The sequence below is a fragment of the Drosophila nasuta genome, chromosome 2R, assembly GCF_023558535.2.
Source record: "Drosophila nasuta strain 15112-1781.00 chromosome 2R, ASM2355853v1, whole genome shotgun sequence".
Taxonomy (NCBI): domain Eukaryota; kingdom Metazoa; phylum Arthropoda; class Insecta; order Diptera; family Drosophilidae; genus Drosophila; species Drosophila nasuta.
In genome coordinates this window covers 18,025,018-18,051,854 of record NC_083456.1, presented here as the reverse complement: position 1 = coordinate 18,051,854, position 26,837 = coordinate 18,025,018, and the positions used below count along the sequence as shown (strand labels likewise).

Sequence of the window (26,837 nt, the reverse complement as noted above, 5' to 3'; positions counted from 1 at the left end):
ACAAATTTCTCACTGTTTATAGTCACATACACGTCAATAGTTTACGATATGACTAGTTTTCGTTATCGTACATTAAGAAAGCCTTGGAAGTGTTTACATTTCAAATAAATCTAACAAATACTTTTAAATGGTAAAAATATTCTGTTAAAAATAGTAACGGCTATATTTGGGTAGTTGGGTAGTAGTAAAATAAGTATTTAAAGGAATATGATTATAGTAGTATAACTTGCCACACTTATACTGTATTATTCGTTATACTATTAGTAAGAATTCTAGTAGAAGAAATACTTTAAATTTATCAGCATGTACTGTAATAGATGACTAATATTGGTATATTAGTATAGCTAATATTGCGATTATATTCGCAAATATAAATATAAGTGTAGCTAATGTTACGAATATAATAAATATAATATAAGTGTAGCTAATTCTACACATGAGTAATTAAAGTAGTCATAGTAAAAAAATATAACCCTTAATATTTTTCGCAATAATAAAGAGTAAAAGTCGAAAAAAAATACTACTAATTTATAAGAATGAATTGCATTTGGCAATAGATTGTAGCTAATATTTATTACGCATGGGATTATGCATTGACTGTTGTTGTACATAATATTATTACTTCTATTTTCGAGCATTCAAAGATTAAAGTTGCTGTTGTTGTGGGAATTAGTTCCATTAGCCATGTCTTATCAAGTTATTCATGAAAATCCAAGTGTGGTCGCCGATAGTGCTTATTGCCCATGCCAGAGATAATACCTGAGTGCGGAACGAGTCCAATCGCTGAAATTGGACTGCAAATTTTGCTAGCCAGTTGGATTAGTTCATTGTGAGTAGCAAAATGTTGAAAGAATCGTTCCTGCTGGTTGTGCTACTGCTGCTTTCGAGTAATGTGTCCTGGGCACATCAAGAGCTGACCAATCTGCTCGAACAGCAACAAAAGGACTTGGACTTAAACGCAGCTGAGGTGGAAGCACTGCGTCCACTTTATCGCGAGCTGCAGACACAACATGATTACATCTACAATATGCAACTGCAAAGTGGCGATGGCAGCGCAAAGCCGGAGCAGCAACCGATTGAAGTGCCATTCGACGAAAACTATGAGAAGGCTTTTGAAGAATTCCGTTCACAGTTTGCGGGTTATGTGAACTATAAGCCAAGCATTGATTACGACGCCACGCTGCCTACCTTGAAACAGTTGATTGGTGAACCCAGAGCCGATATGACAGAAGAGCAGCTACAGGAGTGGCAGGATCTGCAGGACATTCTACAGGATGTTATTGACGAGGCACAATTGGGCATTGATCAATTGGTGCAACGTGCCATCGATTTGGAAATCAATTTGCTGGCCCTCAACAAACCGAAAATTGTGCTGGCAGCCATCGGTGGTCTGGAGGTCATGTGGAAGTACTGGGGACGTGGCACCCAGGCTGCCTACTGCAGCTACTCCCATGTGCCACAGCTCACGGAGGCACTGCACGCTGTGAACGGTGGCGTCGATTGCTACTCTTACACCATGGGCATTGTGCGCAGGATTGAGACAGAAACGGTGGCCTCCGTCAAGGAGATTAAGAGCAATGTGTCGAGTCTGGTGAAGATCTACAAGAAGATTGCGGCCAAGCAAACAATCGTAGGCAAAATTCTCTCCGCCACTCTAAATGTATTGAGTGCATTGCGTCGCGTTCACGACATCATCGCAGTGGGCATCGCTGGCTACGACAAGATCAGCAATCAATTGCCTGATGCAGCGCAGCACTCTCTGCAATGTGGCTCCACGTTTGTGAACAGCATTCCTCAGATGCTGGAGACGGCACAGAACTTGACCACCTGCATCACTTATGTGAGAAACGATACGCGAGAATATGAATTCCTTAAGCCCGAGGATGATCGCTATTGGAACATTGGCGGTGAACCCGAGGAGATTCCCCATGAGAACGATGTGGACGATGATGACGATGATTATGTCGATGCTGATCCGGTAGAAGATGACTATGTGGATCATAGATAAGTCAAAGAAGGCATTCAGTATACAAATTACATTTGCGCAAAAATTATAAACAAAATAAATACAATAACAAAAGTAATTAAATAATGTAAATGTGATTCGTAAGCTGGACTTTACATGGCAGAGGCTATGGCTAGATGATATGGCAACAGATTTAGCTATACAGAGAGGAAAAACAAATGTATAGTGTGTATATACATATGCAAATATATTAAATGGTTTTCAATGTTATGAAATTCAATTTGAACTTAAATCCTGTGATAAGTTTTGTTGAATATATTTTTATTATTACTATTATATCGCGGTGTTGTTGTCCATTTCTAACTTTGGGTTCAAGATTTATTTCTTGAGCTTATCAACTTTCTTTTTTTGCTGCTATAGTTTATTTCTTGAACTTAGAACCTTTTTTGTTTTGTGTAGTATCTGAAGTAGTCACTAAACTAGTTCTACGACTAGCCCTGGATTCTTAAGTTCCCACCCCAAATTGAATATTTTTTCGCTTTACTAAAACCTTCTTTGACCACTGCCATGTTAGACCCAGCTATGCTTAGAGAAGACTTAGATTTAGAGGTATTTCGCTTGCGCTTTGACTAGACATCGCTCTCCTTCAGCTGACGCACATATTGCTCGCTGAGGGACTTGTTCAGCCCCTCGTAGCTGTCGTGCAGATTGATTGTCGATCCCCCAGTGACTGCAGCCTGTGGAGAACTCTGCGACTTGTGCACATTCCGCGTGGAGCTGGCAGAGTTGGGACTGGGTGGCGGTCGTTCTCCGCTGCTGACCTGCGGCAGCGCAATCACATCGGCGAACAGCGTTTGACGACACAGTGCCGAGAGAGCGCTGCCCATGGGCCCAGCTGGCGAAGACGGTGGCGGATCCTTGGACTTTTTACCGCCGCGTCGCAACTTGGAGGCGAGCGTGGCAAAGCCCAACTTGCTGGAGATGCGTCCCGAGCGACTAACAGAGCGAGGCAAGCTATCGTAAGCGCTGGAGTTGCTAACGCTCTCCTGATCCGTGGTCACCTCCTGCTGTTGCAACTGCTCCGTGGAGCGTGCGGTGTCGCCACGCATGCTGCCTACGCTGACGCTCTTGTGGAGCGAAGCAGCCGCCTCGTTGATGGCCATGACTGAGGATGGTGTCGTCGGCTCCTGTCGAGGTGTAACTGGCGCACTCTGCAGAAACTGTGCCTTGGCCTGTTGTAGACGCAGCGCACGCTCTGTGAGCGGCGTCGCTGGACGTTCCGCTTCCAGCATGGGCGGTGGGAACTCAAACTGCTTGGGCTTGGTGGGCGTGAGCAGTGTTTTGCCCTCCAGTTTGCGTTGTATGCGTGGTAATGTGTTGTCCAGCTTGTTGGGCAACACCAGCGACGAAGACGATGTGGAGACAGGGCAAGCTTTGCTCATTGTCGAGCCGGAGCTGGTCTTGGCAATCTTGTGCTCAATGTTGTTGCTCACGGTGGCGCTCTGCGATTTGTGGAGCGAGTTCTTCTTGTACAGATGCGCACGACGTGGCGGCACCTGGGGGAATGGCGTGGTCGTGGTGGCAGCCGATGCAGTTGCCAGCTGACGCTTGGAACGCGCCAGACGCTTTATGCTATCGCTGGCCAGAGGGGGACGCACCTGCAAGGAGACGCGTCGCAGCTGCTCGGCACTTTGGCACTTACGCAGCTCCTCCTTGGGACGCAATGGCGTCAAACGGTCCAGGCTAATGGACTTGAACAGGCTGAGCGGACGCGGAGTGGGCACCAGCTTAGTGTGTAGCATTGATTGTGCCTCCTCGTGACTGTGCGTGGGACTCTCCAGCTCCTTCTCGATGAAAACTATGCCCTCGGCAGCAGTGGGTTCCGGTACTGTGGTGAAAAGCTTTCGCTTCGTCTTCACAAACACATTGGCATTGGTGTTGTAACTGCGCGTGTGCGGCTCCGGCAGCGGTGGTGGCACAAAGCCGCTCAGCTGTGCCACCGGCTGTGGCAAGCTGCTGGCAATGCTGTGCGTCTCCTCAATGCGCTCGCCCGGCTTCACTATCAGCGAACCGCAAATTATGTCGTCTGTTTCGACTGGGGCTGAGGAGACAGCTGGCGTATACGAGCTCAGGCGGAAATCATCGTCCAGCGAGCGCTGTTTGAGGCGGAAGTTCTTGCGGCGTAGACGTCTTGGTGTCTCCAGCACACTGTGTGTATCCGCATCGCTGCTGTCGCTCTCCGTCTTGCTGTTCTGTCGCGATCCCATCTTGCGCAGTCTCAGCTTCTTCTTGGCCGCATTCACATTGGCATTCACAAGAACATTGCTGGCACGGCACAGTGTGCCCGTGGTGGTGCTGGTCTCCGTCTCATGCTCGTGCTCCATCGGCGAGGGTGAGGGCGAGGCAGCGCTGTGCTCCTCCAGCGTTAGGTAGTCACGACTGGAGGCATCGCAGGTGGCGTATGATGAGCTCGTCTCCAGCTGCTGGCCATCCTCCGCCGTGATATTAATGTCCGGCACAATATCGCGTGGATAACGATTCGAGCCACCTTCTACAAAGAAGTAGTAGTTGCTGAGTTAGTATATTTAATTGTAAGCTAATTAGTTAAGACTTACGAATGGCCAACTTTAGACAGAGTAGAGATTCGTGCAATCCTTGAAGTTCCTCCGTGTACTCGTTGTTGCGCTCCTGCATCGTTTCCTGGCAACATGCCTCGTCCAGTGGCGACTTCAGGCACTGCAAAGGTTGGCAAAAGCAACTATCAATGTTATGATATCTACTGTGAGCAAGTTGAGTACTATCAATGTTAAGATATCTGCTACCCATTTTTTAAGAATACAGTTCTCTCTCGATACTAAAAGTAAACAAAAAGCTCAACTTTAAAAGACGTATCTTTTTGGTCAAACTATTTAATAAATTAAAAATTATTTTTAAATTACTTGTTCATACCAAAATGTTTACCAAATTTTGAGCTCCCATTTTAAAATCATTTTTTACAATGTCTTAATAATCCGTCATTGTTCCTTATCCAATCACGACAAAATATTCAGGTTGTATTAAGATAATGGGTAGTATTGTGTATTCGAAAATTAGATGTTCTAGGTTTATAAAATAGCATCAAACTTCAAGTTTTTCCGATGTAATATAATGAAATATGGCGTGGCTATGTTTATAAAGTGTTATTCCCAAATTTGGTAGTCATCAATGTTTAAGAAACTAATTATTAATGATCAGACCGACAGACAGACGTTTAGTACTTTATGAGTAGCGGATTCAAAATCCAATGCAAACTCAAGGAACTGCTGCTTACCAGCTCTGCTAGACGTCCCAGCTCGCTCTGGACATCGGAGACGGCATTGAGCACGCTCGGCTTCATCAGGTTGTTCGAGTAATATGGATAAATGCTGCGTATGCTCAGCAATGACGTCTGGCAATCCCGCATTGCGACATGCTCGACAATGTCGGGCGAGGCATCGCGCAGTTGGGCAAACAACTCATCGGCACGTTTCAAAGCCCCCAAAAGCGGTGCCAGATTCGTGTGCGACTCGAAGCTTTGCACGCGACGCGAGTTGCTGCAATAAATTAGTGCGACAATAGTTGACTATTGGGAGTTAAGGGGCCATGTGGTTGAACTTACACATAGTCATTGCATTGCACCTCCTCGTATTTGTAGATGGGCGTCTGTTGTTCGACCAACGTATGCGCTGTGACCAGCGGCGAGGCAGTGTCATGGATGTGCTCCTCCACCTCGACCATCACCGCTTCGGGTTCGTCGTATTTCTTAAACTCATGATCGGTGACATCGGCGCAGTCCTGCAGCTCCTTGAACTCATTGACATCATTGAGTGATAAGGATGAGGCCTGCTGTGAAATGACCTGTGCCTGATTCACACTGGGAGCGACGCTATCCAAGGACAACGAGCGACTCAACGTGGGAGAGTGTTCGGCAGTGGCTGCAAAATTTTAACCGATGAACTCGACACTTAGGTGAATAAACCCCATATTTACCCTTATGACATTCCTTGTTGATGCGTCGCACATCGATAGGACAATAGCCAGGATGGAGCAGCGCGAATGTGGATGCCTCTGGGCCAATGCCTCGTGCCTTTTCCCATTCGTAGAGTTTTCGTGTGAACTTGCGCGAAATGCCCTCGAATTTCATCACCTCGCCATCTGAGGTCTTTACCTCAATGTTCTTGGACGTATGATCCGGCGCCACAATGGCTTTCAGACGCGCCAATCTGCAAGAGGAAAGCATAATTAAAAGATACTCTGACAAACTGGAAAGGAGACACACTTCTCTTTGTCGTGCGGTTTGTGTTTGTACCAACGATCATCATCGGAGCCGCGTCGCGTCGACTGATTATGCTTCGAACTACGTTTCAGTGAATCATTGTCGGAATTTGTGCCGCCAACTGGCGGACATTTCAAGCGGTTCCATTGATCTGCGAAAGCGTCAAAGGCATGTGCATAAATTCGGTTAGTTAACAGAGAAAAGTTGCAGCACGCTCACCCAACTTCTTCTGGAACTTCTCGGGCAAATCCTTTTGATCGGGCAGCGCACACAAACCCTGACCCTCAAGCTTAAGAGCACCTGAACTCCAAAGATTCCAATCGATCTTGGGCTTTAGCTCCCCACCGCTTTGACTCTTGGCCGTAGGACTGGACGCTGGCTCGGAGGTGGCATAGCAATTGGAGCTCTGTTGTTTGGCGCGCCATTTGTGTAGCTTCTTCTTGAACTGGGGCGTCAAATTCTGCTCCAGTTTTTCGGTGGACATCAATTCGCTGTGCAGCAGCTGCGTTGGGGAATGCTCCTCACTGCTCCGCTTGCCGCTACCGCTGCCTGGACCACCACTGCATAGCTTGACACCTAAAGCGAAGGAGAGAGAGTGCATGAAGTATTAGCAGTTTCTCTAAAGGATGTCGGGTATAAAGCTCTAGCTTACTGCGATTACTGGCACCGGATTGCTCGAATTCGCTTTGCTTGTTCTTGAACTCCAGATCTAGTTTGAGTAGTAGAAGTTGATAATGCTGAAATACCTCATCTTCGATCTTAAGCAAACTCTTACGATTTGGCGTTGTTGGCTCCGAGAAATCGCCGCTCGACAGATCCTCGCTCTCTGTAAAATGTAACCCCCAATGTTAATTGCGAGTCAAGGACAACAGAGATTTCTTTTACCCACCGAATTCACCAAAGAAATCCGAGTGACGCGAAGGGCTGCTCGGCACCGAGCTGTTTCCTGGTGAGCTGACGTGTCGCATCCGCATGGACAACTGATTACCATCCTTGCCAGGACTTTTGAGCGGCGAATGCAATTGCGGTAGATCACTGCACACATGATTGAGATTCAACGGACTTGGCGGCAGCTTATTTCTGCGACTTGACGTCGACTTTATGTCCGCCTCATGATCCTCGGGCAACACTTCAAAGTCGGAGAAAGCCTTCGACCGGCGCAATGATTTGTTAGAGGCGGACTTGCTGGGCATCGTTGGCGCCTTTACTGCATCCAGGCGCTCATCTGTGGCGGATTTACGCAACTCTACCTCAATATTGGGCGTGTGGGTGACGCTCTTGGATGAGTGGCGACCTGCAAAGTGAATAGGAGCAGCTAGTTTAACGCTTCGACTTGTTTAGGTAAGGGAACTTGGCATTTACGCATCGCTTGTCGATTGCCTGATTCCTGATGCAGCTCATCCATGGAGCTCGCCGAGCTAATGGTGCCTGGTGTGCCGCCCGCCTCGCTCATAAAGTGTCCCGATGAGGAGCTTATGATGCTGTCCGCAGAGCTGCTGCCGCCCGCCGTATTAATGGGCACTTTTAAGTATCTGTCAAGGATTGCGACATAAAAGAGTTGCTTGCAAGTGAATGGGATACCCGAGACTAGTTACCTCTCCACCTCCATATTCAGGGGCATCAGAGTGCCTGCTTCTTGACCACCAGCGGGTGGCACATTGGCACGCTCCCATTTGAAGGCCGCCTTTACCTTGGTCCACTTCGATACCTTCGATTTGTTGTCACTGTAGGTGCTCTGACGACGAAGCAGATATGGACGCGAGGAGCTCATCTTTAGCTGGCGATCGCCCTTCAAATACATGTTGATCTCGTCCTCCATCATGGACTTGCTGCGCTCGCGTATGCTAAGGTAGGAAGCGAAAGAGATAATTGAATTAGGTATGTTGTCTTCCAATTTTAGTATAATTTAAAAAGTTTTATGTACGATTTCTACATTTGGGGTGCTACATTATTTAGGTCTTATTTTGTAGAGGTAATTATGTCTTTAATTTACAATTTTATCAGTAATTAAAAATGTATTTATAAAGGTTTTCTATAAATAGTTCTGGTTGTATATAGAGCTAGTTATGACTTTACAACAACTTTATGATTCATTTGAAATTCACTTATGTATACTTTTTAATCAAATTTTAAATGAATCATAAACAAATAGTATTTGTATTAGGTGTAGTTTGCTATGACTTCATTTGGAAGTTTATTATTATATTTTATTTTAAAACTAAAATAGGTTGAAAAGAGTAGGACAATTTTTTGATGAAGGCAAAATTGTTTAAATCTTCTTTAGCGAAATAAACCAAGGCTCAAACCTTAGCTCAGAGTTCGAGTTCGAAAACTTCGTGTCAAGGTTTGAAACACTGCTTACCGCTTGAACTTGCCCTGTTTGATGGGCGGCACCACTTCAGTGCCAAAGAGCGACTCCAGCCAGGTGAGCGAGTGCTCCAGTTCAAATTCCGCATCTGCTTTGGCTGCAGCAGCTGGAGTCGGAGTTGGAGTGGCTACTGGAGTAGGCGCTATACTTGTACTTGGAGTTTGTGATGAGGCTGGCGGTAGAGTTGGAGAGACTGGTGCAGCACTTTCGGGCACTTCCTCCGCAGCTGACTCCTCCTCATTGTCGGTAATCGTGGCCAGCTTTTGCTCCAGCAATCCCTCTAGCAAGGCATATGTGCGCGTCAGCTGATCCATAGCCTCAATGGCCGAGTTCAGACGATTCTTGAGCGGCTCAATTGTGCCACGATCCGCGCGATACGGCTGACAAAAGTAGCAACTGTGCTTGCCATGCTGGCAAACGGGCAAATCCTTCTCGGCACACTGTTTGGGCGATGCGGACAGATTGCGAGCACGGGACGCGACGGCTGGAAACTGAAAGATGTTCTCATCGGCACGGCCGCACATCGCAGGCGGCGCCGTTGGCAAGGATTCATAGTGGAGGGATGTGTTGAGCTTTTGACGCGTGCGACGCGGCTTTGGCGGTGGCACCTTGTCCATGGTCGGTTCACAGCATTTACAAATGACCGACTGACCAGATAGATACTATATGCATATATCTACATATATACATACGTGTGTGTGAGTGCGTATTGAAATGCTCAATTGGATTTTGTTTGTTTACTCAGCGAGATACGGCACTAGAAACAACGGTACGCAAGACAAGAATATCCCACGAATTATCGAAATCAAAAATTTGTTTATAAAAGAGGAAGACAAATGTGGAACGTCCGCCACACACACATGCACACACACACATACTGTCAGACACACCCGCACACACTTTAATATTCTTGTATGTACGTATGTTGAAGAATTATGTATGGTAATTTGAATGCCTTAAAGTGTAACGCTTAAAATACACGATATAAACAATAAATTTGTGGAAAAACGCAATTTTAGCACGTTTCGCCACATGTGCAAAAGTTTTGAAAAATATTCGGAAAAATATTGACGCGTGTGTGGTCAAAATATTGTAATAAATAACGGCCAGGAAAACCACACTCGAATGCACTTTGTGCCCGCAAATTGCTACAATAATAACAATAATAATAATAATGCTGCTATAATTGAAGGAATCCAGTCAGCAATATCGAAACAAGGGGAAAGAACCATCCAACCACATGAGAAATAAATTCACATTAAATAGAAAAACAATGGCGTAAACTATTTATAAATTGCTGACACTCTTTTGTTTGTGCTGGTTTGCCCCCCTTTGGGTCCCTCTTCAGCCTGTCACCTCATCATTTGCCTTATTTGAAGTATGCACACTTCCATTATTTCATTTTTAGGTTACACGCAATTAATATTTCCAATTTTTTGAGCCCCTCCAAGTTGCACAGCACAGTTGTGCGTGCGCGTGTGTGTGTGTGCGCAAGTGTGTGCTTTATATGTGTGTGTGCATGTGAGTGGGGCATCATCATGTGTATATTTTGGAGCCCATTACTTTCACTAGGCGTTCGTTTCGCCACTTTCAGCATCTTCTATCGAAAACGAATACACACTTTTTGTTTTTTTTATCTTTTTGGTTTTTCATTCACACATTATTAGTCGCACAAAAATTTACTTTTTGTTGGAATTAAATCGCTAGATTTCTTCCATTAGTATTTACGCGACAAAATTTGCATAATATGAGAAAACAACAAAATTATTACTTGCACTTTTTTGTTATGCACACACAATCACAAAAATCCACCGCCCCACCGCAGAATCTTTTTGCTGCTGCTCTATATTCTATGCGATTTTTCGCAATTTTCTTCTCGCCGCGATTATCGAAACCGTAATGTGCCGTTCGTTGGTCGAAGCTATTCTGAGCGCAAACGGACACGGCGAGCGTATTTGTTCCCACTGCAAAGTGTGATGATCGGAAAATTGTATATTTATATATGCATCACATGGTATAGAGAGCATTACTCTTTGTGACCTCTCCCACATTTCTCTTTGCTCTTCTTGACATTTAATTTCATATAAAACTTTGTTTGTTAGTAAAAAAAAACAAGTAACGTTTATTTTTGACATTTATAACGGTTCTTTTGTTTTTCAAAATTCAATTCAAAATATGTAACTGTCTTTTAACTGTATTGTCTTTCCTAAATTTCCCAAATTTTCAAATGATATGGCAGCCCTAAATGGTTTGAAGCTTGACTAATATACGATATATTTCGATTGCACACTTCGATTGTCTCGTGTCTTTGCTTGCGGCTGGTTCCTAGTGAGACCATTAATGCTATATTTATTTTATAATTTTTGGAAAAAAGTATATGCATGGTATAATTGGAAACCCAATAAACGATCGCTATGGACAAGACACAAGAAATCGATGACTTAAAAAGTTTAAAGTGATATCGCCGGCGTTATCGATGTTTCTCTCACCTCCAATTGAAGGCATGATATAATAATAAATAAACCGCGAGTTTATCAATAAATTCTCACAGAAAATGATGTCGCTTTTATCGTCGATGCGCGCCCTTGCGGTGCGCCAGCCAACTGGCGAAGCGTTGCGTTGCCTGCACCTCACCGCGGTCACGGATGCGGCCAGAAAAGGAACCCGTGAGAAGGCACGTAAGAAGAAGGTTAAAGTGGAAGTGAAGAAGGTGGGATTCATCCCACACAACCAGCGTGACAAAAAGTAAGTAAGCAACATACAGTAGAGAATCAAGCACATCAATAACTAGAATAATTCTTTAGAATCAATGTAAAGCGAGCGGATAAACATGTGGATGACTCCTGGAAGCAGGTGTCCAAGGATGATGTCTACGTGGGTCGCTATTACCGCTGGCCCGTTTACACAGTGGCCGAGGCGATTCAGTGCCATCGAGAGACACATCATCCCAGCATGTACAATGTGCCCAATGCGCCGCTCAATGTAGAGATTGAGTTGAACATGCAGGGCGAGAAGGCGACACGTTTTGTAGACAACTTTCAGCGCATGGCGATGATTCCACACAAGTTTGATCACGGTGAGGATCGTAAGATCATAGTATTCACAAAGGGCAACGTAAGTGCAGACCACAAATATTTTGCGATCCCTAATAATAAACATATTTTGTATGCAGGAGGAAGTTCAAGCGGCACGTGATGCGGGTGCATCGCTTGTTGGTGGTATTGAGCTGATCAAGGACATCACAAGTGGCGAACTATTATTGACCGACTATCAGTACATCATTGCACATCCCAACATACTCGCTGAACTCGTCGCTTTGCGTGGCTTAATGAAGCGCAAGTTTCCCAATCCCAAAAGCGAAACACTGGGCGCAAATCTGGCCGAAATGATTGTCAAGTTCTCCAATGGCATTAGCTACAGTGCTAGCAAAGATGAGTATCAACAGAACTTTGGTCTGATAACGGCGAGCGTTGGTACGCTGGACATGGATGCCAAGCATCTGGAGGAGAACATTAGCTATCTGTTGCGAGATGTGAACACAGCGCGTCCCAAACGCGATGGACACTTTATAACACGTGTCCTGCTGAAGAGTGCACCTAGCAGCGAACAATTAAAGATTGATCCGTTTGTCTATGTGTCGGAATTCTACGATAAGAACGCTGCCAAAGTGAAGAGAGACGCGGAAGCAGTGGAAGAGACAGAAACCAAACAGGCAACTGCCGTGGCAAATTAGTTTTATGTTGTTTTTGTTGTACTCACAAAATCAATTGCGATGAATCCATATATCCAATACATGCTTTAAACATTATCTTCTTGTATTGATCAGTTTATTCCGCGTTATCTTTGGATTTTTTCCTTATTTATAAAGAATGTTGTACGTATATGTTAGGATACTTTTACACTTAGTTTAAGGTCTTAAAAGGGATCTTAATTGTTGTTTGGAAGTTGCACAATGCTAAATTCTTGTCATTTGCATATTTGTTGTGGGAAATGTTTGGAAATCAGGCTTTCAATGTTGCCGCATTGCGCTGCTGATGCTGTTGCAACATTTCCAATTGCTTCACCCGCGTATATGCCGCACTTGCGACCAACACAACTATATTCGAAGTCCACCAGATGGCTGAGCGCACATCGTTGTAATACTGCGTGGCAATAACTGTCTGGGCGCACGCTTTCGCCGTGCCCGAGATGTTGTGCGTTAGCGGTGAGGTAACCTGCAATCAGCAGAAAAACAAGAGAGTTGTGATAAGTCGCTAACACGCTAACTGACTCATTCACTTACCTTTATCTCTAAAGCTGTTACAAAGCCAATGGCGAAACCACAAAATCCACTCAGCGTCATCGCAGCCCAGAACCATGGTGCCCCCATGTATGGATAGGCCAAGATGGTGCCCAGCTCCCCATTGAGCACAATTAGTGGCAGAAAGAGGATCGTCGAGTACAGATTGTTGTAGTAGCTGAGCAGCCAGATTTCCTGATTCACATGAGCCAGCGCCTTCTTCGTCTGAATCGAGTACATGGCCAACGCCAAAGAGCTGAGTACTCCAAAGACGGTGCCACGCCACGAGAAGGCTGTGGTTAAGCTCTCCTGATCCACGCCCAGCCAAAAGCCGATCACAATGGTGGCGCAGCATAAGAGGCACTTGAAACTGGTGCGTTGCCGCAGTATCACATAGGTCAGCACCACACTGAAGACAGTGGTCAGAGAGCGCCCAATGTAATAGAAGGCCACGGTTACATAGGTCAATGACAAGTTGTTGGCGCCAATCATCAACGTATAGAGCACGGACAGCGGCAGCAGTTTTCGGAATGTGTCGATATCCAACGGATTTCCCTCGGGGAATGTGAACACACTTGGATACTTGCGACTGAGGCGACTCATGCAATAACAAATGATGGTGGACACGACACATTGATACCAAGACATAAACAGGGGTGCTCCAAGGTTAACGGTATCACTGCTCAGCAGATGCTTGTTCACGAACACAGTCAGTATAGAGGTGCACCTGTTTTTCCCAACAAAAAAATGCAACGTGTTGAAAATGTATCTCAGAAAATGTTGTATCTGAGAAGTTCTCAATGAGAACTATATTAGAAGTGCAAACTATATTGCTTACCAATACAAGGCCACCACAAAGAATATCTTGAGATATTTATTGACAAGCCGATTGTGTTCCTCTAAATTTTTATACATGTTGGCTTTTGTGCGCTGTTAAATTTGTGCCACGATATAAAAATAAATACAAAATATTGTGCGTTGTTTGCACAGCGCCGGCTATCGATCAGCTGATTACGCTTAAAATTTCCCTTCTGGGTAAACTTCCTACAGAATGCACACACCAATATACATACTCTCAAACACTCATGCAAATATCCCCTCAGTACAGCTGGTAACGTTTGTCACCATCATTCGAGACTACTTTGATGGTAACTGTTGAAAATGCAAAACAGAAGTTGTTCAAATTCAAATTTATTTGAAACAAATTTTTTAATGCTTATTATCAGATTTGTTATTTATTATTATGTTCTTAACATTATGCAGTTGAGTGTTTGTGTGTGTTGTTTGATTTAAAATCTATTTCTTTGTGTAGTGCAACATGAGTCTGCATTTATTGATCCCATTGACGAAATTCTGTGCCTTCTGGTGGTTTGACGTCTACCTTTTCTTTTCCGACTTCATTCCAATTGGTGCTCAGAACAGTGCCACCAGATTCAGAGAAGGATTTGTTCATGGCCTTCTGGACCTCCGGTGTGGATGAGTTGTAGATCTTTTTAAATAACTGATTTAAAGCTGCTTCGCCCTTGGCTTCCTTCTCGTCATTCTTCTCTTCCTCACTGACCAAACGATCCCAGTTCTTTACTTGACGCGTCGGTGGCGGAGCATCGGACGTCACATTGCTAGCCTTCTGTTCAAGCGCATCCCAGCGCACTCCGGTTTCTTTGGCCAAAGTGATTTCAACCTTGGACGGAAATGCTTTGTGTGATGAGCGCTCGACAACAATGGGATGCAGCAGTTGAAGCGTCAGTTCGTAACCATCTGCAGTCATATGAACTTTTTCGGCATCAATATTTACAGCGTAATTCTTCTCAGTTGCGTTCTTCAAAAGCACGGTTATGACCACCTTTGTCTCGGATTGATACCAATCATAACGCACAGACATTTTGCCTATTATTTTGCAAAAATGTAACGAAGATAGTATAATTTTTAAATATAGATAAATATTTCTGTTCTGTCAGGCTTTGCTTGTGACTGAATGAGGGAAATGTCTAAAAACTAAAAAGCGTTGCCACTTACAACAAAATCAGCTGTTTTGCCAAAATGGCAGCCTCGATTGCCACTTGTACAAAATGTACCATTTTGATTTTGACTTATTAGAAAATGTACCAATTTAAATGAAAGTACACCAAGAATTATAACATTAATGTATGCATACAGCATGTATGTATTACATACATTTAAAACGTCAATGATACACGTTTTTAAAAAATAATTCAGATTTTACACATCACAGCGCCTCATTTGGTATAAGATACTGAAAATAACAAAAGGTGTGTTTTGTTTGGTATTTATGTAAGCTTTAAAGAATATTACAAAAACCGTTACACATTTTTTTTTTAGCATTTTTCATAACAATTTTTTTTTATTAGGAATTCCCATAATTTGTAGTTGAATAATGAAATTGCAAGCTTAATTTAAAAATGGATACATCGATAGTGCTATAGAAGTTTCTCCAGTAGAGAATCTCGACCTTTATATTATTTTTGCGAATTACAATTATTCTTAACAGCAGCGAGTCATGTGTCCAGAAAGGCATAAAATTAAGCGGACATTTTTCAGAATTTTTTTGTAAGAATTTCTGGATTGTGCAGTATTTTGTAATGGTGTTGTTTAGTACATTTGTCAGTGCAAAGTGGTATAGATTGTAATTGATCTCGCGGTCACACTGTTGTCAAAGGCAAAGACGAGCGAAAGACGACAAATAATTTTTTATTTTTACTTTAATAACCGTGCTCGAAATGAAATTCTATTGTCGAAAAATGTTGGAAAGTGTGTTTGTGTGAAAAAATAGTGTAAACACATTGCCACTGTTGCAGAAATTAAAATTGAAAGAAGCAAATTGCTTGAAAGTATTTCCAATTGGAAATTGTGCAAACAGGGTGTCTGTTTGCGTATGAGTGTGTGTGCTTGTGCTAGTGCCTGTGACTGTGTATGTGCCATCCTTAATTTTTTCGCACATATGTATGTATGTACATACATATGTATGCATGTGTATGTATGTAGCTGAACATTTTTCTCTAATATACCAACAATCGTGAGCGCGCGGACAGACACACAAGGCGAGCGAAGAGAGAGCAGAGCAAGCAGCACGGCGCACAGCCACACAGCCACAGCCACGGTACCCTTGCGAGAAAAGGTAAGTAATTGAGGTGTAATGTAATGTAATGTCCACCGATTTTGCCTGAAGGTCTGGTCTGCGCGTTACGGAATGCTCTTTCAATTCCTTGAACGCTCGCGTCGCGCGCGTCGTCTCTTTGCCCAGCTGGCTCTACTACTAAAGCTGACATTATAATATACTGAATAGAATCACATTCAAATAAGATAAATCAAATAGTCTAATTGGATATCAAGTATACGCATTGGTTTCCATTGAATTTGTCAATAATTTGAAAATCGAGAGATGCGAATGGGTTTCATTACAAATTATTACAAATGTTTTTGCTAGATAGAGCATGTTTATGATGAAAAGCGCTTTTCCAAACCAGTGTGCACTGTCATATTTGGGTCATTCAAGTACTGCGCCTGTCTGTTTGGTTCTTTGCCTGTGTTTGTTCTCTGTGTGTTGCTCCGCTCTTTTGGAACAGAACAGCACAGAAAGAAATGAAGGTGCGCAGCGCTCTCATTCTTTCTCTCGCGCTCTCTTGGTCCGTTGTGCATATAAGTTTTTTTCAAGTGGCATTTTTTTGTTGATTTAATGGTAATTGTAAATTAACGCACTAGTCGCAATTGTCATATTGTCAAATATACTTGTGCAATTTGCATTTTCTGTCTATTGCTGTTTTGACTGCCTTGCCTGCGTCGTGTGTGTGTATTGTTTGTGCTGGAATTTATGAGTGTGCATCTGTGTGTATGAGAATTTCTCGTGTTCTTATAAAAGTCAGAAAGAGAGCGATGCAGAGAGAGTGGGTGAGTGAGTTAGAGCGAGCGAGAGACAGAGAGTGAACGCGCTGGGTTAGTAGCAATCGCAATACTGCTTGCTTGCTGTGGCTTGTGGGTGTGTAGTGGGGTGGAGTGGTTGGTTGTGGGTGGTTGCTGTGAGGGAGACGTGGTGTGGAGTGGTGCGGGACTGGCGCAGAGGTATTAGGATTGCTTGTTATTCTTTCTTTGTTGTTTTATTTGTGAAAAATATCTGCTACTGCTGCTATGTATGCACTGTCCGAGTGCTTGCTTCTCTGTACGTACGTATGTTTGTGTGTGTGTGTGTGTGCCTGTGTCTGTTTATGAGTTGAAGGTAGTAAATACATAAAAAAAAAATATTTTACTGTATGTATAAGAATAATATGTAATAGCAAATCAAAACTAAGCAACGACAACAGCAACATTGTTAAGGGCAACTTTAATTCAGCTTTATCTCGCAATATCTACATTTGTATGAATGTTTAAATGTAAATGTTCACACATACAACTGCATGTGGCAATGTGGATGTGCATGTGAGTGTGTATGTGTGTGTGTGTTTATCTCTTGAACGTTTCATAATTCGCGAGGCGACTTAATTCCAATGCTGACTAACGCAAATTCATCTCAATGCCCGAACGGAAGTGCAACGGATAAGAAGAATATGCGCTGCGCGTTGCTGTTGCCGTTGTCGTTGCCATTAAAATCGCGTTCTGTGCTCTGTGTGTTCCCATTTTTCATCATCAATGCCAAGTCGTCGAGTGGCGACCTTGAAATTCATTTGAGCATTCAGTGTATACGCAATTTCCAGTATGTCAATGACCTAGAGTAACAGTTCTTATAGTCAGTGCTCAGAGTAGAGAGTGGAGAGTGTGGGGAGTGGAGAATAAAGAGTATGCCATCATCTAAATTTCGTTTATATTTTGCAGCACAACAACAAGCAACAAGAAGGGGGAAGAGCGTTTTGTAACCACCGCAGCTGCAACCACGCGGCGCTGTCGACTTTACTCCTGCCAATAACCAGATCATCATAACAATACACACACACATATACCCACAAACAAGCACATCACATCACAAACACACACACACACGCACACACAAAACAAGAGCACAAAGAAGAAGTGAGGCGAAGCTGAAGCAATCAGCGCAATGTTTACGGGTAAACTGCAGATCAAGGTTTGCGAGGCAAGCGGCCTACGTCCAACAGATTTTCAAAAGCGCCACAATTTAACATTTGGCAAATTGGCCGATGAGCAGCTCATCGATCCCTACGTGTCCATAGATGTCGACGAGAGTCATTTCGGTAATTATCCAAACACTTTACAGCCAAATGTTTTGAAATGATTGCTAATCTTTACATATTCTCCGTGCAGATCGCTCGACAACAAGACCAAAGACGTTTGATCCGGTATGGAACGAACAGTTCGTCCACGACGTGACCAATGCGCGCAACATCAATTTAACTGTCTTTCATGATGCTGCCCTGCCGCCAGATGATTTTGTCGCCAACTGCATCATACCCTTCGAGGATCTCATGCAGAGCGAGTCTGGAGTGCCCGATCTATGGGTACGTTTGACTCACCCGATTTGTCATTTCATTCAGTTTACTAATACTTTGTAATTATTTCTGTGTGACAGATCAACTTAGAGCCACAGGGCAAAATCCATGTCATTATCGAGCTGAAGAGCCGCAATGGTAGGCATGAGAATTATGGTTAGTTCTGTACAATATTTACCTTTGAGCATTGTAACCCTTTCGATTTTATAGATCAAGCCAAGGCCGATGCCGAAGTCGAGCAGACCGTCGCCGTTAACAAGGAGTTCAAAGAACGCGCCGGATTCAATCGACGTCGCGGTGCTATGCGCCGTCGTGTTCATCAGGTAATGCGATATCTTTGATATCTATCAATCGATCACCAAAATGATTAATTACCCATTTTCTTCGACTTCACCTTGTGATAGGTTAATGGTCATAAGTTTATGGCAACATTCTTGCGTCAGCCCACCTTCTGTTCACATTGTCGCGAGTTTATTTGGTGAGTGAAATGCAATTTATTCCAGCATTTACCATGCTGTACTACAAACGTACTCACAGCCAGGCTGTCATCTACAGTACCATCTTTTTTATTTAAGTTGTAATTGATTTTGGAGTTTGATATAATTTACAACAAACCACAAAACTTACACACACGAAACACAACAAAATACACGACACACATCAAAGCATTGGCATAACACTTTATTTTGATTTTATTATTTCTAACTAATATTTAGACACACACACACACACACACATCTATTGATTTCGATGTACTTTTATGTATCGTAATCGTAACATACACAACTTTTTGGATTCCCACTACGTATTTTAGCTATCTTATAACGTTTACTTATAAGTTTTTTAAGTTGATCTTTTTTGCTCTTATCTAATTTTGAATTAACCAATTTTCACAATATCATAATACTTGGGGTTTTCTTGCGCCGTGGGCAACAGTTTTTCACTTGGTTCACTGGGTTGGTCTCGCATCCTCCATACATACACACACATACTCTACTCTACACACAAAAACATATGCTTGACATTCATCTTTTGGTTCCGAGCTGAGGGTCTACTCCATTCTCTATATTATTTTCGATTTTGATTTTTTTACGCATATGTACATTCATGCCTACACAATATAAAAAAAAAAACTACAATAAAAACACTCATCACTCAGTTATAAAAGAAATATATATGCAATAGCCACGGAATTTCTTGCCTTTTTGCAGGGGAATTGGTAAACAAGGCTATCAATGTCAAGGTATGTGTTCTGCTTAAAATTAAACAAGTAAAAAAGGAATTTCTTCAAGAGACCCAACAGTTTCTCAGAAGACAATTACATAAACAATTAAAAAATATTCAAAAACAAAAAAAAAAAACTATAACGATATCCATCACCACTTGCATTTGCTCGTTTAATTCGTTCGTTCGTTTGTTTGTTGTTTGTTTTGATGTTGTCCTGTTGTCCTGTTCCGGAAACAAAGCATTTGCCATTGTCCACAATTAGTATTAAGTATATATGCTATATTCAAATATCAAATTGGACTATCATTAGCATAGTTGATTCACTTTATTTTGTCGTCGTCGCTGCTCTTGATGCTTCTTTTCTGCATTCTGAAAATGTTCATGCACCTAAAGAAAGCACTGCATTGACCATTTTGTTAATGGTTTTGTTCAATACACATGCTACAAAACACATATATTGTAACTATGTTTTACACTGTCTTGTTCCCGTACTAATCGTTAATTAATAAGATTTAATATCGCCAAGCAATTACACTTTCAAAGTAATTCTAAGAGTCCTCTTAAGCTATTTACGATAGAATTATTATACTTGATCCTTGGGAGTTTACAATTTTATTGGTAAAATATTTAAGGATATGATTTAGACGAAATTATTAGCTATTACAAATAAAGAAATTGTACTTATTGTGACTGGACAAGAAAATTTTATTCCCTCTAAAAGATTCAATAAAAGTAAAAAAAGGAAACATATTTATAATATTTAGATGGGCTAATAAATTATTTTGACAAAAAAACACAAAAATTTGAATTTTTAAGATTATCAGGAACTAGATATTTTTAAATATTCTGTAGTTATATTTTTATGGGGCACCTTAGCTAATATTTTAAAACAAAAATAGCTTTTGTTTAGTGCTTATTTTGCGCAGCTTATTTACGTTAAGAGTGATTCAATAATACCTTATTTTATTAGTAGTTACGAAAGATTCAGTTGTTAATTAGGTAAGGTGCGCTTTGCAAGGCTTAAACCCTAAATATTTAAGAGTCCAATTAACTTTTGGCATACACATATGGTTTGAAGTTTAATTTTGCACGCCACAAAATGCATTTGCACACCGTGTGATTAAACAATTTTTTGATGTTCTTCATATGATTAAGCAAACTAATTTGATAATTCGACAATGACGCCAAAATTGAAACAACATACTCGAACACCTCTCACACACACATTATTCTTATTATTATTATTATTGTACGTGATTACAACAAATTAATTACATGAAATGTAAGCTAATATTTAAGTGTGTGTCTAACAGCTGAATGTATTTTGTATACAAAATTAATTACTTTCAAAAGGTAGAAATGTAAATATATTCTTAGAACATCAATAGATATTTATACGTACTGCACTGCTGTGATTCGTTAGCTAAGTGAATTGAATTGAATTGAATTGAATTTGCCATGCACTTTGCCTTTCGAGCCGTGCGCAGGCTGAGAGAACTTTGATTGACTATGGGAATTAATGTGAGATTCTATTTTGGTTTAATCATTTCTAGTCTGCACATTAGTTGTACATAAAAAGTGCCATCTGTCTGTGGTCTCCAAATGTCCGGGAATGCGTGATGAGGTAAATATTGAGTTTGTTTTGTATTTAACCAGAGATTCATTTGCATCTTTCTACTATTGCCAACACAGCAGCAGGCCAAAGTGGAAGTTGTGCCGGCCGGGCAGCGATTTAATGTGAATGTGCCGCATCGATTTGTGGTGCACAGTTACAAGCGATTCACATTCTGCGATCACTGCGGCTCGCTGCTCTACGGACTGATCAAGCAGGGACTGCAATGCGAGACATGCGGCTTGAACGTTCACAAGCGGTGCCAAAAGAATGTGGCCAACACATGCGGCATCAACACCAAGCAAATGGCCGAGATACTCAGCTCGCTGGGCATCTCACCGGATAAACAGGGCCAGCAGCCGCGACGTTCCAAATACTTGAGTCAACCGGGTGGCGAGGACAATTATGGCGCCTCGTTGGGCGGCGAGGGTGGCGACGCTGCGCCAGGCGCCTCATTTCGCAGTGGCGCACTGTCGGCCGACAGCTTAGCCACATCGACAACCACCTTGACCAGTGGCTACAACAGCAGTAGCTGCATGAGCTTGGCTGTCGGTGGCGGCGATTCGCGTCCTGGCAAATGCTCGCTGCTCGACTTTAACTTTATCAAAGTGCTCGGCAAGGGATCGTTCGGCAAGGTGATGCTGGCTGAGAAGAAGGGCACTGATGAGATTTATGCCATCAAGGTGCTGAAGAAGGATGCCATCATACAGGACGACGATGTGGACTGCACAATGACGGAGAAACGCATACTGGCCTTGGCCGCCAATCATCCGTTCCTTACGGCGTTGCATTCGTGTTTTCAGACACCGGATCGTCTGTTCTTCGTCATGGAGTATGTGAACGGTGGCGATCTGATGTTTCAGATACAAAAGGCGCGTCGTTTCGAGGCGGCACGTGCCGCCTTCTATGCGGCCGAGGTGACGCTAGCGCTGCAGTTTCTGCACACCCATGGTGTCATCTATCGCGATCTGAAGCTGGATAACATACTGCTCGACCAGGAGGGACATTGTAAGCTCGCTGATTTCGGCATGTGCAAGGAGGGCATTATGAACGGCATGCTGACCACGACATTCTGCGGTACACCCGACTACATTGCACCTGAAATTCTAAAAGAGCAGGAGTACGGCGCCTCGGTGGATTGGTGGGCGCTGGGAGTGCTCATGTATGAGATGATGGCCGGTCAGCCGCCGTTCGAGGCTGACAATGAGGATGAGCTTTTCGATTCGATTATGCACGATGATGTCCTCTATCCGGTGTGGTTGTCCCGTGAAGCTGTGTCCATATTGAAAGGTGAGTAGAGCACATAAAAGTGATTAGTATTTAATAACATAATTTTGCTTTAGGTTTTCTCACCAAGAATCCTGAACAGCGACTGGGTTGCACCGGGGATGAGAATGAGATACGCAAGCATGCATTCTTCAATAAACTGGACTGGAAGGAACTGGAGAAGCGCAACATAAAGCCACCATTCCGACCTAAAATGGTAAGTATGTCGATTAGGTATTCTTGGATATATATTAATTACATTATTTCTTATAGAAAAACCCACGTGATGCCAACAATTTCGATGCCGAGTTTACCAAAGAGGAGCCGGTATTAACACCCATTGGCAACGAGGTTATACGTTGCATCAATCAGGACGAATTCGCTGGATTTTCGTTTGTTAATCCCAAGTTTGGGCCAGAGCGCAAGGTGTTCTAAGGCAGAAGAAGAAGAAGGCAACCATTTTGGATGAGTGGACATGCGCTTAACGTTGGCGGGAAAAATGAACCAGCAAACTGGATCAGTCGAAATTTTAAGCACAGGGCAATTTATTTGCCGGGTTTTTAATTAGGTACAGACCTATGCTATTCTCTTAGCCTATTCCTAGCCCTAGCTTATCCCTAGCACTTGAAACTTAAACTTGATGAACTCTGCTTCCGTTGATAATTTTACGAACGCTTTATTGTTGTCTGTTTCCAGTTGTCGTCTTTATCTTTATTTCGTTTTAAGTTATCTGTTGGAATTTACAAAAGCGTAGCTCTAAAATAACAAAAACAACAAAAAAAAAGAAAACATATAAATCACAAACTAAAATGCAAATGAAAAAGAGAAGCAGAATCAGAAGCTGAGAATTGCAAGTTATATAGTATATACACAACACACACACACACACACACGAAACACACATGTAGGTAGAGAAATGGATTGTATTCTACTGCAAAACTACAACAAATAATCAGAGAACGCGTAGAGATTCCTACATCGTCGTCATCTGCGACCAGTGCCAATAAACAAACAAACTTTACTATAAACTGTATACATACACACATGCACAAACCAAACAAACAATCAAACACAGACACACACACACAAATAGGAGTTAAAGAATTTTGTTTATTGTTTATATATTTTATTTTTCTATCTGCACTGTCTGTTGTCCGCCAACAACAAAAATGATCCCATCGCTTTTGCTAGTGTTAAATGCTCAAAGCGTCTCGAAGCAAGGCGCCACTTTTGCAGCTTATTACTATTACCCCCTATATAGTATATCCCTATAACATTATTATTGTATTGATTGCCAAAATAAGCCCCTGATCTAGTCAATGTTATTGCAAATGCTGCGCCATGCTATTTGTTATTAGTTTTTTATTTATTAATGTGTCGAATCTCAAGTTTTCGCACTTAAATGCAGACAACATCGCAACAACAGCGCTATCCCTAAACCAATAGCACTTTCTCCTATGCGAATCTCAAGAGAATGTCACAATAGACCAACAAAAAGAAAATGAAAAAAAAAACAACAAATGTGTACACAGATACAACACACACACAAAAGAAACACACGAAGAAAATATGAAAAATATTAGCCAAGTTAAAGCGTATTCGAACTCTTGCACAATTTCCTTCTCAAGTATTAAAGCGATATTATTTTAAAATTAACTTATTGTTATACATACAAACATAATATTAATACAACAAAATAAAGCCAAAAATAAATACATACACATACACGAACAAAAACACACACAACACACATAAATACATACGTACATTCATACGGACACAAACTTTTGAGCTAAACAAATGCAGAAATTTAAACAATAAAAACTAAGTGAATGAAACTAAGCTTAGTCATAACAAGAGAACAAAATAGAAAAACCAAAAAAAAAAACAAACAAAACATTTTAAATTCATAAATATATATATATACATATATATTTTATGGAAGAAAACAAACAAATTATAAATACATTCAAATGCAAAATGTGTTTAGCCCGTAAGTTGGAGAAAGTATAATATGTCAGTAAAGTAACAGTGTAACGATATATTTGTATATGTATGTGTGTATATATATAAATATATATAAAGGAGGGAGTACGTAGATGTATTTGAATTATATATATACACATATGTATATGCATAAATAGAATAAAAATATAGTATACTTATGTGGAATATGCAGTTAAAACTGCTGATGAACAAACCAAGAACAAAAACTAATGAATGCAGAAACCGATGAAGTTTACAATGTATGTAATAATACCAATATTAAACAATTATAATAAATATATATGTGTTGATTTTAAAACCAAAGACTCAAACAACAAATACGATTTGCAAACAAAGATAGCATACAAAACAATAACAATAACAAACTGAAACAAACATTGTAGCAAAAAACAGTGCAATGTGGCATCGAAATTTGTTACAACAAGAATAATGAAAATTATGATTTAATGTGTTTGATTGATTTGTATGTCAATCACATTGAATTACATGGCATTGTCATTTGTTTTTTGAATTTTGTTTTAATGTTGATTTGAGAGCAACTATAAAATTGACTTTTTAAAATGTACTACACAATTCTTGTGCTGCATTTACAGGAGCGCAAATCGATTGCCGAATACTAAGTTTGATAAATTTGTATGGAAAAACAAAAACCGCTAAACAAAAATGGCAGTATAGAACAAATTACTAACTGTAAGCAACATTGTTAACTAAACAAATGAAAAACAAAAACAAAAAAACATAATGAAACTTTGTATGTAATGATAACAAAACCCAATGTGTAATAATAATAATAATAATAATATTAATATTTATGAAATAGCAAGCAGAGCGCTAGCGCTAGTTACCCATTTAAATGTTAACCTCAAGTATTCTCAAAAGCGCATTTTACTAAACCAAAATGAAGACAGGACAAGGTCAAATGCAAACCATATATATGAAAACAAGAAAACCAAAAAAAAAAAAATAAAAGTAAAATTAAAACTAAAAAACAAATGATATATACATAGATATATACATACATGTACATGTAAAAAGAAATACGACAATGCCGTTATTTACATACGCATCCAGCCAGCATACATATGTATTTACATTAGTTTATATCTATGAATCGCCTCGCTCGAGGAACAAGCAAACAAAATACAAAAAAAAATAATTGTTGGTTGTTACCGAACTTGAAAGGCAGCAGCTGCATCGCATTGTGAAATAAGATACAAACACAAACACAAAAACAAAACAAACAAAATGTAACGCGTAACCTGAATAAAAACTAAAAGCAAAAACGTACACAAAAAGAGTTAAAAACAGAATGTTAGCTGTAAGACCATTTAAAATATTTTCAAATAACCGCCGTCACGGCCAACTGTAGAGCCTAGTTGTCCTAAATTGTAACGCATTGTTTTGTCTGGCTAATTAATTAATGCATTAACAACAACAACAACAAATACCATTCGAGTGCACGCTCATCCTACAGCAAACCTCTTTAATATTATCTACATTCATACATACTACCGATCCGATACATACTACCGGCCGATCCGATTGACGATCAAATTCAAACAGTTTTAAGGCCAACAAACAGCTTTAAGAGTTTTCAAATCAATAATTGGCAATTGCTGTGTCTCATCTTAAGAATTTTGCCATATTAACGTGAGAAAAATAACTTGAATAACTTTCTACAAGCAGAAGAAGTGCGAAGTATTCTATCTCATCACTATTAAGATACTACAATGCATACACAGTCACATGCCACGCCTACAAATACACCTTTTCATGTACCTTCTTCAATTTAGATTCTATAAATAGACAACATTTAAAAGTAAAAACCAAAATATAAAAGAAATTGAAAAGAAATGCAAAAAATTAAATCGTTAACTGATGTAAGACAAACAAAAACACAGAAAATAGAAACTACTCACTGAAAGAATATTGAACTAAAGAAAAGAACAAAGTATTTAAAACACATAAAATTATATTGAGAAGAAAAACCAAAACGTATAAATAATATTTAAGTTATGTTTAAAGAGAATGGATAAATAAGCTACAAAGAAAAGTCAAAAGTCAACAGTTGATATGTTGTAAAAAAAAAACAAACACAAAAAAATGAACTAAGGGAAGACAGTGAGTGTTATTCAAGCAACTAAATAAATGGTAAAAACAAAATGTAAGATGGAAGTGAGGAAAGATAACCAAAGAGAAAACAAAATTACTAAAAATTGATTTATAATTTTAAGTGAACATTTAATGAAGGAAAACTAATTAATAAATAAAGAGGTAACACCTATAAAAAAATGTACCAAATTCGCATTTTCAATCACATTTCAAAATGAGGGTTGCGCGCCAACCGCTTTATCTGGCAACG

At 41.1% G+C, this 26,837-nt stretch overlaps 6 protein-coding genes across 15 annotated transcripts; 3 read left to right on the top strand and 3 right to left on the bottom strand.

Moving 5' to 3' along the window:
• Positions 1 to 794: 794 nt before the first annotated feature.
• Positions 795 to 2,276, top strand: LOC132787848 (uncharacterized). Its single transcript, XM_060795181.1, has one exon. The coding sequence runs from the start codon at positions 842 to 844 to the stop codon at positions 2,006 to 2,008; it is 1,167 nt and encodes a 388-aa protein (XP_060651164.1). The 5' UTR covers positions 795 to 841; the 3' UTR covers positions 2,009 to 2,276.
• Positions 2,277 to 2,476: 200 nt separating this feature from the next.
• Positions 2,477 to 10,699, bottom strand: LOC132787847 (uncharacterized). 4 transcript variants are annotated; one of them, XM_060795180.1, is made up of 14 exons: positions 10,400 to 10,699; positions 8,623 to 9,385; positions 7,856 to 8,104; positions 7,623 to 7,792; positions 7,150 to 7,554; positions 7,036 to 7,086; positions 6,913 to 6,969; positions 6,480 to 6,836; positions 6,264 to 6,411; positions 5,975 to 6,207; positions 5,604 to 5,919; positions 5,277 to 5,538; positions 4,582 to 4,702; positions 2,477 to 4,517 (listed from the first exon to the last, which is right to left on the bottom strand). In XM_060795180.1, the coding sequence occupies exons 2-14, from the start codon at positions 9,243 to 9,245 to the stop codon at positions 2,596 to 2,598; spliced, it is 4,914 nt and encodes a 1,637-aa protein (XP_060651163.1). In that variant the 5' UTR covers positions 9,246 to 9,385; positions 10,400 to 10,699; the 3' UTR covers positions 2,477 to 2,595. The 4 variants fall into 4 exon arrangements, with proteins under 4 accessions (XP_060651163.1, XP_060651160.1, XP_060651161.1 ...); XM_060795177.1 differs by having other exon boundaries at positions 6,913 to 7,086; XM_060795178.1 differs by lacking the exon at positions 10,400 to 10,699 and adding an exon at positions 10,192 to 10,355 and having other exon boundaries at positions 6,913 to 7,086.
• A 95-nt stretch (positions 10,700 to 10,794) lies between these two features.
• LOC132787849 (large ribosomal subunit protein uL1) lies at positions 10,795 to 12,436 on the top strand. The gene is made up of 4 exons (XM_060795182.1): positions 10,795 to 11,129; positions 11,180 to 11,373; positions 11,433 to 11,742; positions 11,801 to 12,436. Exons 2-4 carry the CDS (start codon positions 11,183 to 11,185, stop codon positions 12,359 to 12,361), a joined length of 1,062 nt encoding a protein of 353 aa, XP_060651165.1. The 5' UTR covers positions 10,795 to 11,129; positions 11,180 to 11,182; the 3' UTR covers positions 12,362 to 12,436.
• Positions 12,434 to 13,916, bottom strand: LOC132787850 (GDP-fucose transporter 1). Its single transcript, XM_060795183.1, has 3 exons — positions 13,746 to 13,916; positions 12,911 to 13,634; positions 12,434 to 12,842 (listed from the first exon to the last, which is right to left on the bottom strand). The coding sequence occupies exons 1-3, from the start codon at positions 13,820 to 13,822 to the stop codon at positions 12,630 to 12,632; spliced, it is 1,014 nt and encodes a 337-aa protein (XP_060651166.1). The 5' UTR covers positions 13,823 to 13,916; the 3' UTR covers positions 12,434 to 12,629.
• A 196-nt stretch (positions 13,917 to 14,112) lies between these two features.
• LOC132787851 (protein SGT1 homolog) lies at positions 14,113 to 14,903 on the bottom strand. Its single transcript, XM_060795185.1, has one exon. The coding sequence runs from the start codon at positions 14,787 to 14,789 to the stop codon at positions 14,238 to 14,240; it is 552 nt and encodes a 183-aa protein (XP_060651168.1). The 5' UTR covers positions 14,790 to 14,903; the 3' UTR covers positions 14,113 to 14,237.
• Positions 14,904 to 15,570: 667 nt separating this feature from the next.
• On the top strand, positions 15,571 to 26,594 carry LOC132787709 (protein kinase C). 7 transcript variants are annotated; one of them, XM_060794978.1, is made up of 11 exons: positions 15,571 to 16,043; positions 17,732 to 18,108; positions 18,179 to 18,372; positions 18,444 to 18,501; positions 18,574 to 18,686; positions 18,768 to 18,841; positions 19,575 to 19,606; positions 21,144 to 21,214; positions 21,283 to 22,492; positions 22,546 to 22,685; positions 22,742 to 26,594. In XM_060794978.1, exons 2-11 carry the CDS (start codon positions 17,955 to 17,957, stop codon positions 22,901 to 22,903), a joined length of 2,208 nt encoding a protein of 735 aa, XP_060650961.1. In that variant the 5' UTR covers positions 15,571 to 16,043; positions 17,732 to 17,954; the 3' UTR covers positions 22,904 to 26,594. The 7 variants fall into 7 exon arrangements, with proteins under 7 accessions (XP_060650961.1, XP_060650960.1, XP_060650958.1 ...); XM_060794977.1 differs by having other exon boundaries at positions 21,274 to 22,492; XM_060794975.1 differs by having other exon boundaries at positions 18,444 to 18,519; positions 21,274 to 22,492.
• The last annotated feature ends 243 nt before the right edge of the window (positions 26,595 to 26,837 follow it).

What these genes read in the sequence shown, in the direction of transcription:
- LOC132787848 (XM_060795181.1), top strand. Translation starts at nt 842, where the DNA reads ATGTTGAAAGAATCGTTCCTGCTGGTTGTGCTACTGCTGCTTTCGAGT.
- LOC132787847 (XM_060795177.1), bottom strand. Translation starts at nt 9,245, where the DNA reads ATGGACAAGGTGCCACCGCCAAAGCCGCGTCGCACGCGTCAAAAGCTC. An exon ending in CTGAATATGGAGGTGGAGAG is followed by an intron (nt 7,793 to 7,855) that starts GTAACTAGTCTC and finishes AATCCTTGACAG; the next exon opens with ATACTTAAAAGTGCCCATTA. An exon ending in GGATTTCTTTGGTGAATTCG is followed by an intron (nt 7,087 to 7,149) that starts GTGGGTAAAAGA and finishes TACATTTTACAG; the next exon opens with AGAGCGAGGATCTGTCGAGC.
- LOC132787849 (XM_060795182.1), top strand. Translation starts at nt 11,183, where the DNA reads ATGATGTCGCTTTTATCGTCGATGCGCGCCCTTGCGGTGCGCCAGCCA. An exon ending in CACAACCAGCGTGACAAAAA is followed by an intron (nt 11,374 to 11,432) that starts GTAAGTAAGCAA and finishes ATAATTCTTTAG; the next exon opens with AATCAATGTAAAGCGAGCGG. An exon ending in TAGTATTCACAAAGGGCAAC is followed by an intron (nt 11,743 to 11,800) that starts GTAAGTGCAGAC and finishes TTTTGTATGCAG; the next exon opens with GAGGAAGTTCAAGCGGCACG.
- LOC132787850 (XM_060795183.1), bottom strand. Translation starts at nt 13,822, where the DNA reads ATGTATAAAAATTTAGAGGAACACAATCGGCTTGTCAATAAATATCTC. An exon ending in TTTGTGGTGGCCTTGTATTG is followed by an intron (nt 13,635 to 13,745) that starts GTAAGCAATATA and finishes TGGGAAAAACAG; the next exon opens with GTGCACCTCTATACTGACTG. An exon ending in TAACAGCTTTAGAGATAAAG is followed by an intron (nt 12,843 to 12,910) that starts GTAAGTGAATGA and finishes TGCTGATTGCAG; the next exon opens with GTTACCTCACCGCTAACGCA.
- LOC132787851 (XM_060795185.1), bottom strand. Translation starts at nt 14,789, where the DNA reads ATGTCTGTGCGTTATGATTGGTATCAATCCGAGACAAAGGTGGTCATA.
- LOC132787709 (XM_060794975.1), top strand. Translation starts at nt 17,955, where the DNA reads ATGTTTACGGGTAAACTGCAGATCAAGGTTTGCGAGGCAAGCGGCCTA. An exon ending in TGTCGACGAGAGTCATTTCG is followed by an intron (nt 18,109 to 18,178) that starts GTAATTATCCAA and finishes TTCTCCGTGCAG; the next exon opens with ATCGCTCGACAACAAGACCA. An exon ending in AGCTGTGTCCATATTGAAAG is followed by an intron (nt 22,493 to 22,545) that starts GTGAGTAGAGCA and finishes ATTTTGCTTTAG; the next exon opens with GTTTTCTCACCAAGAATCCT.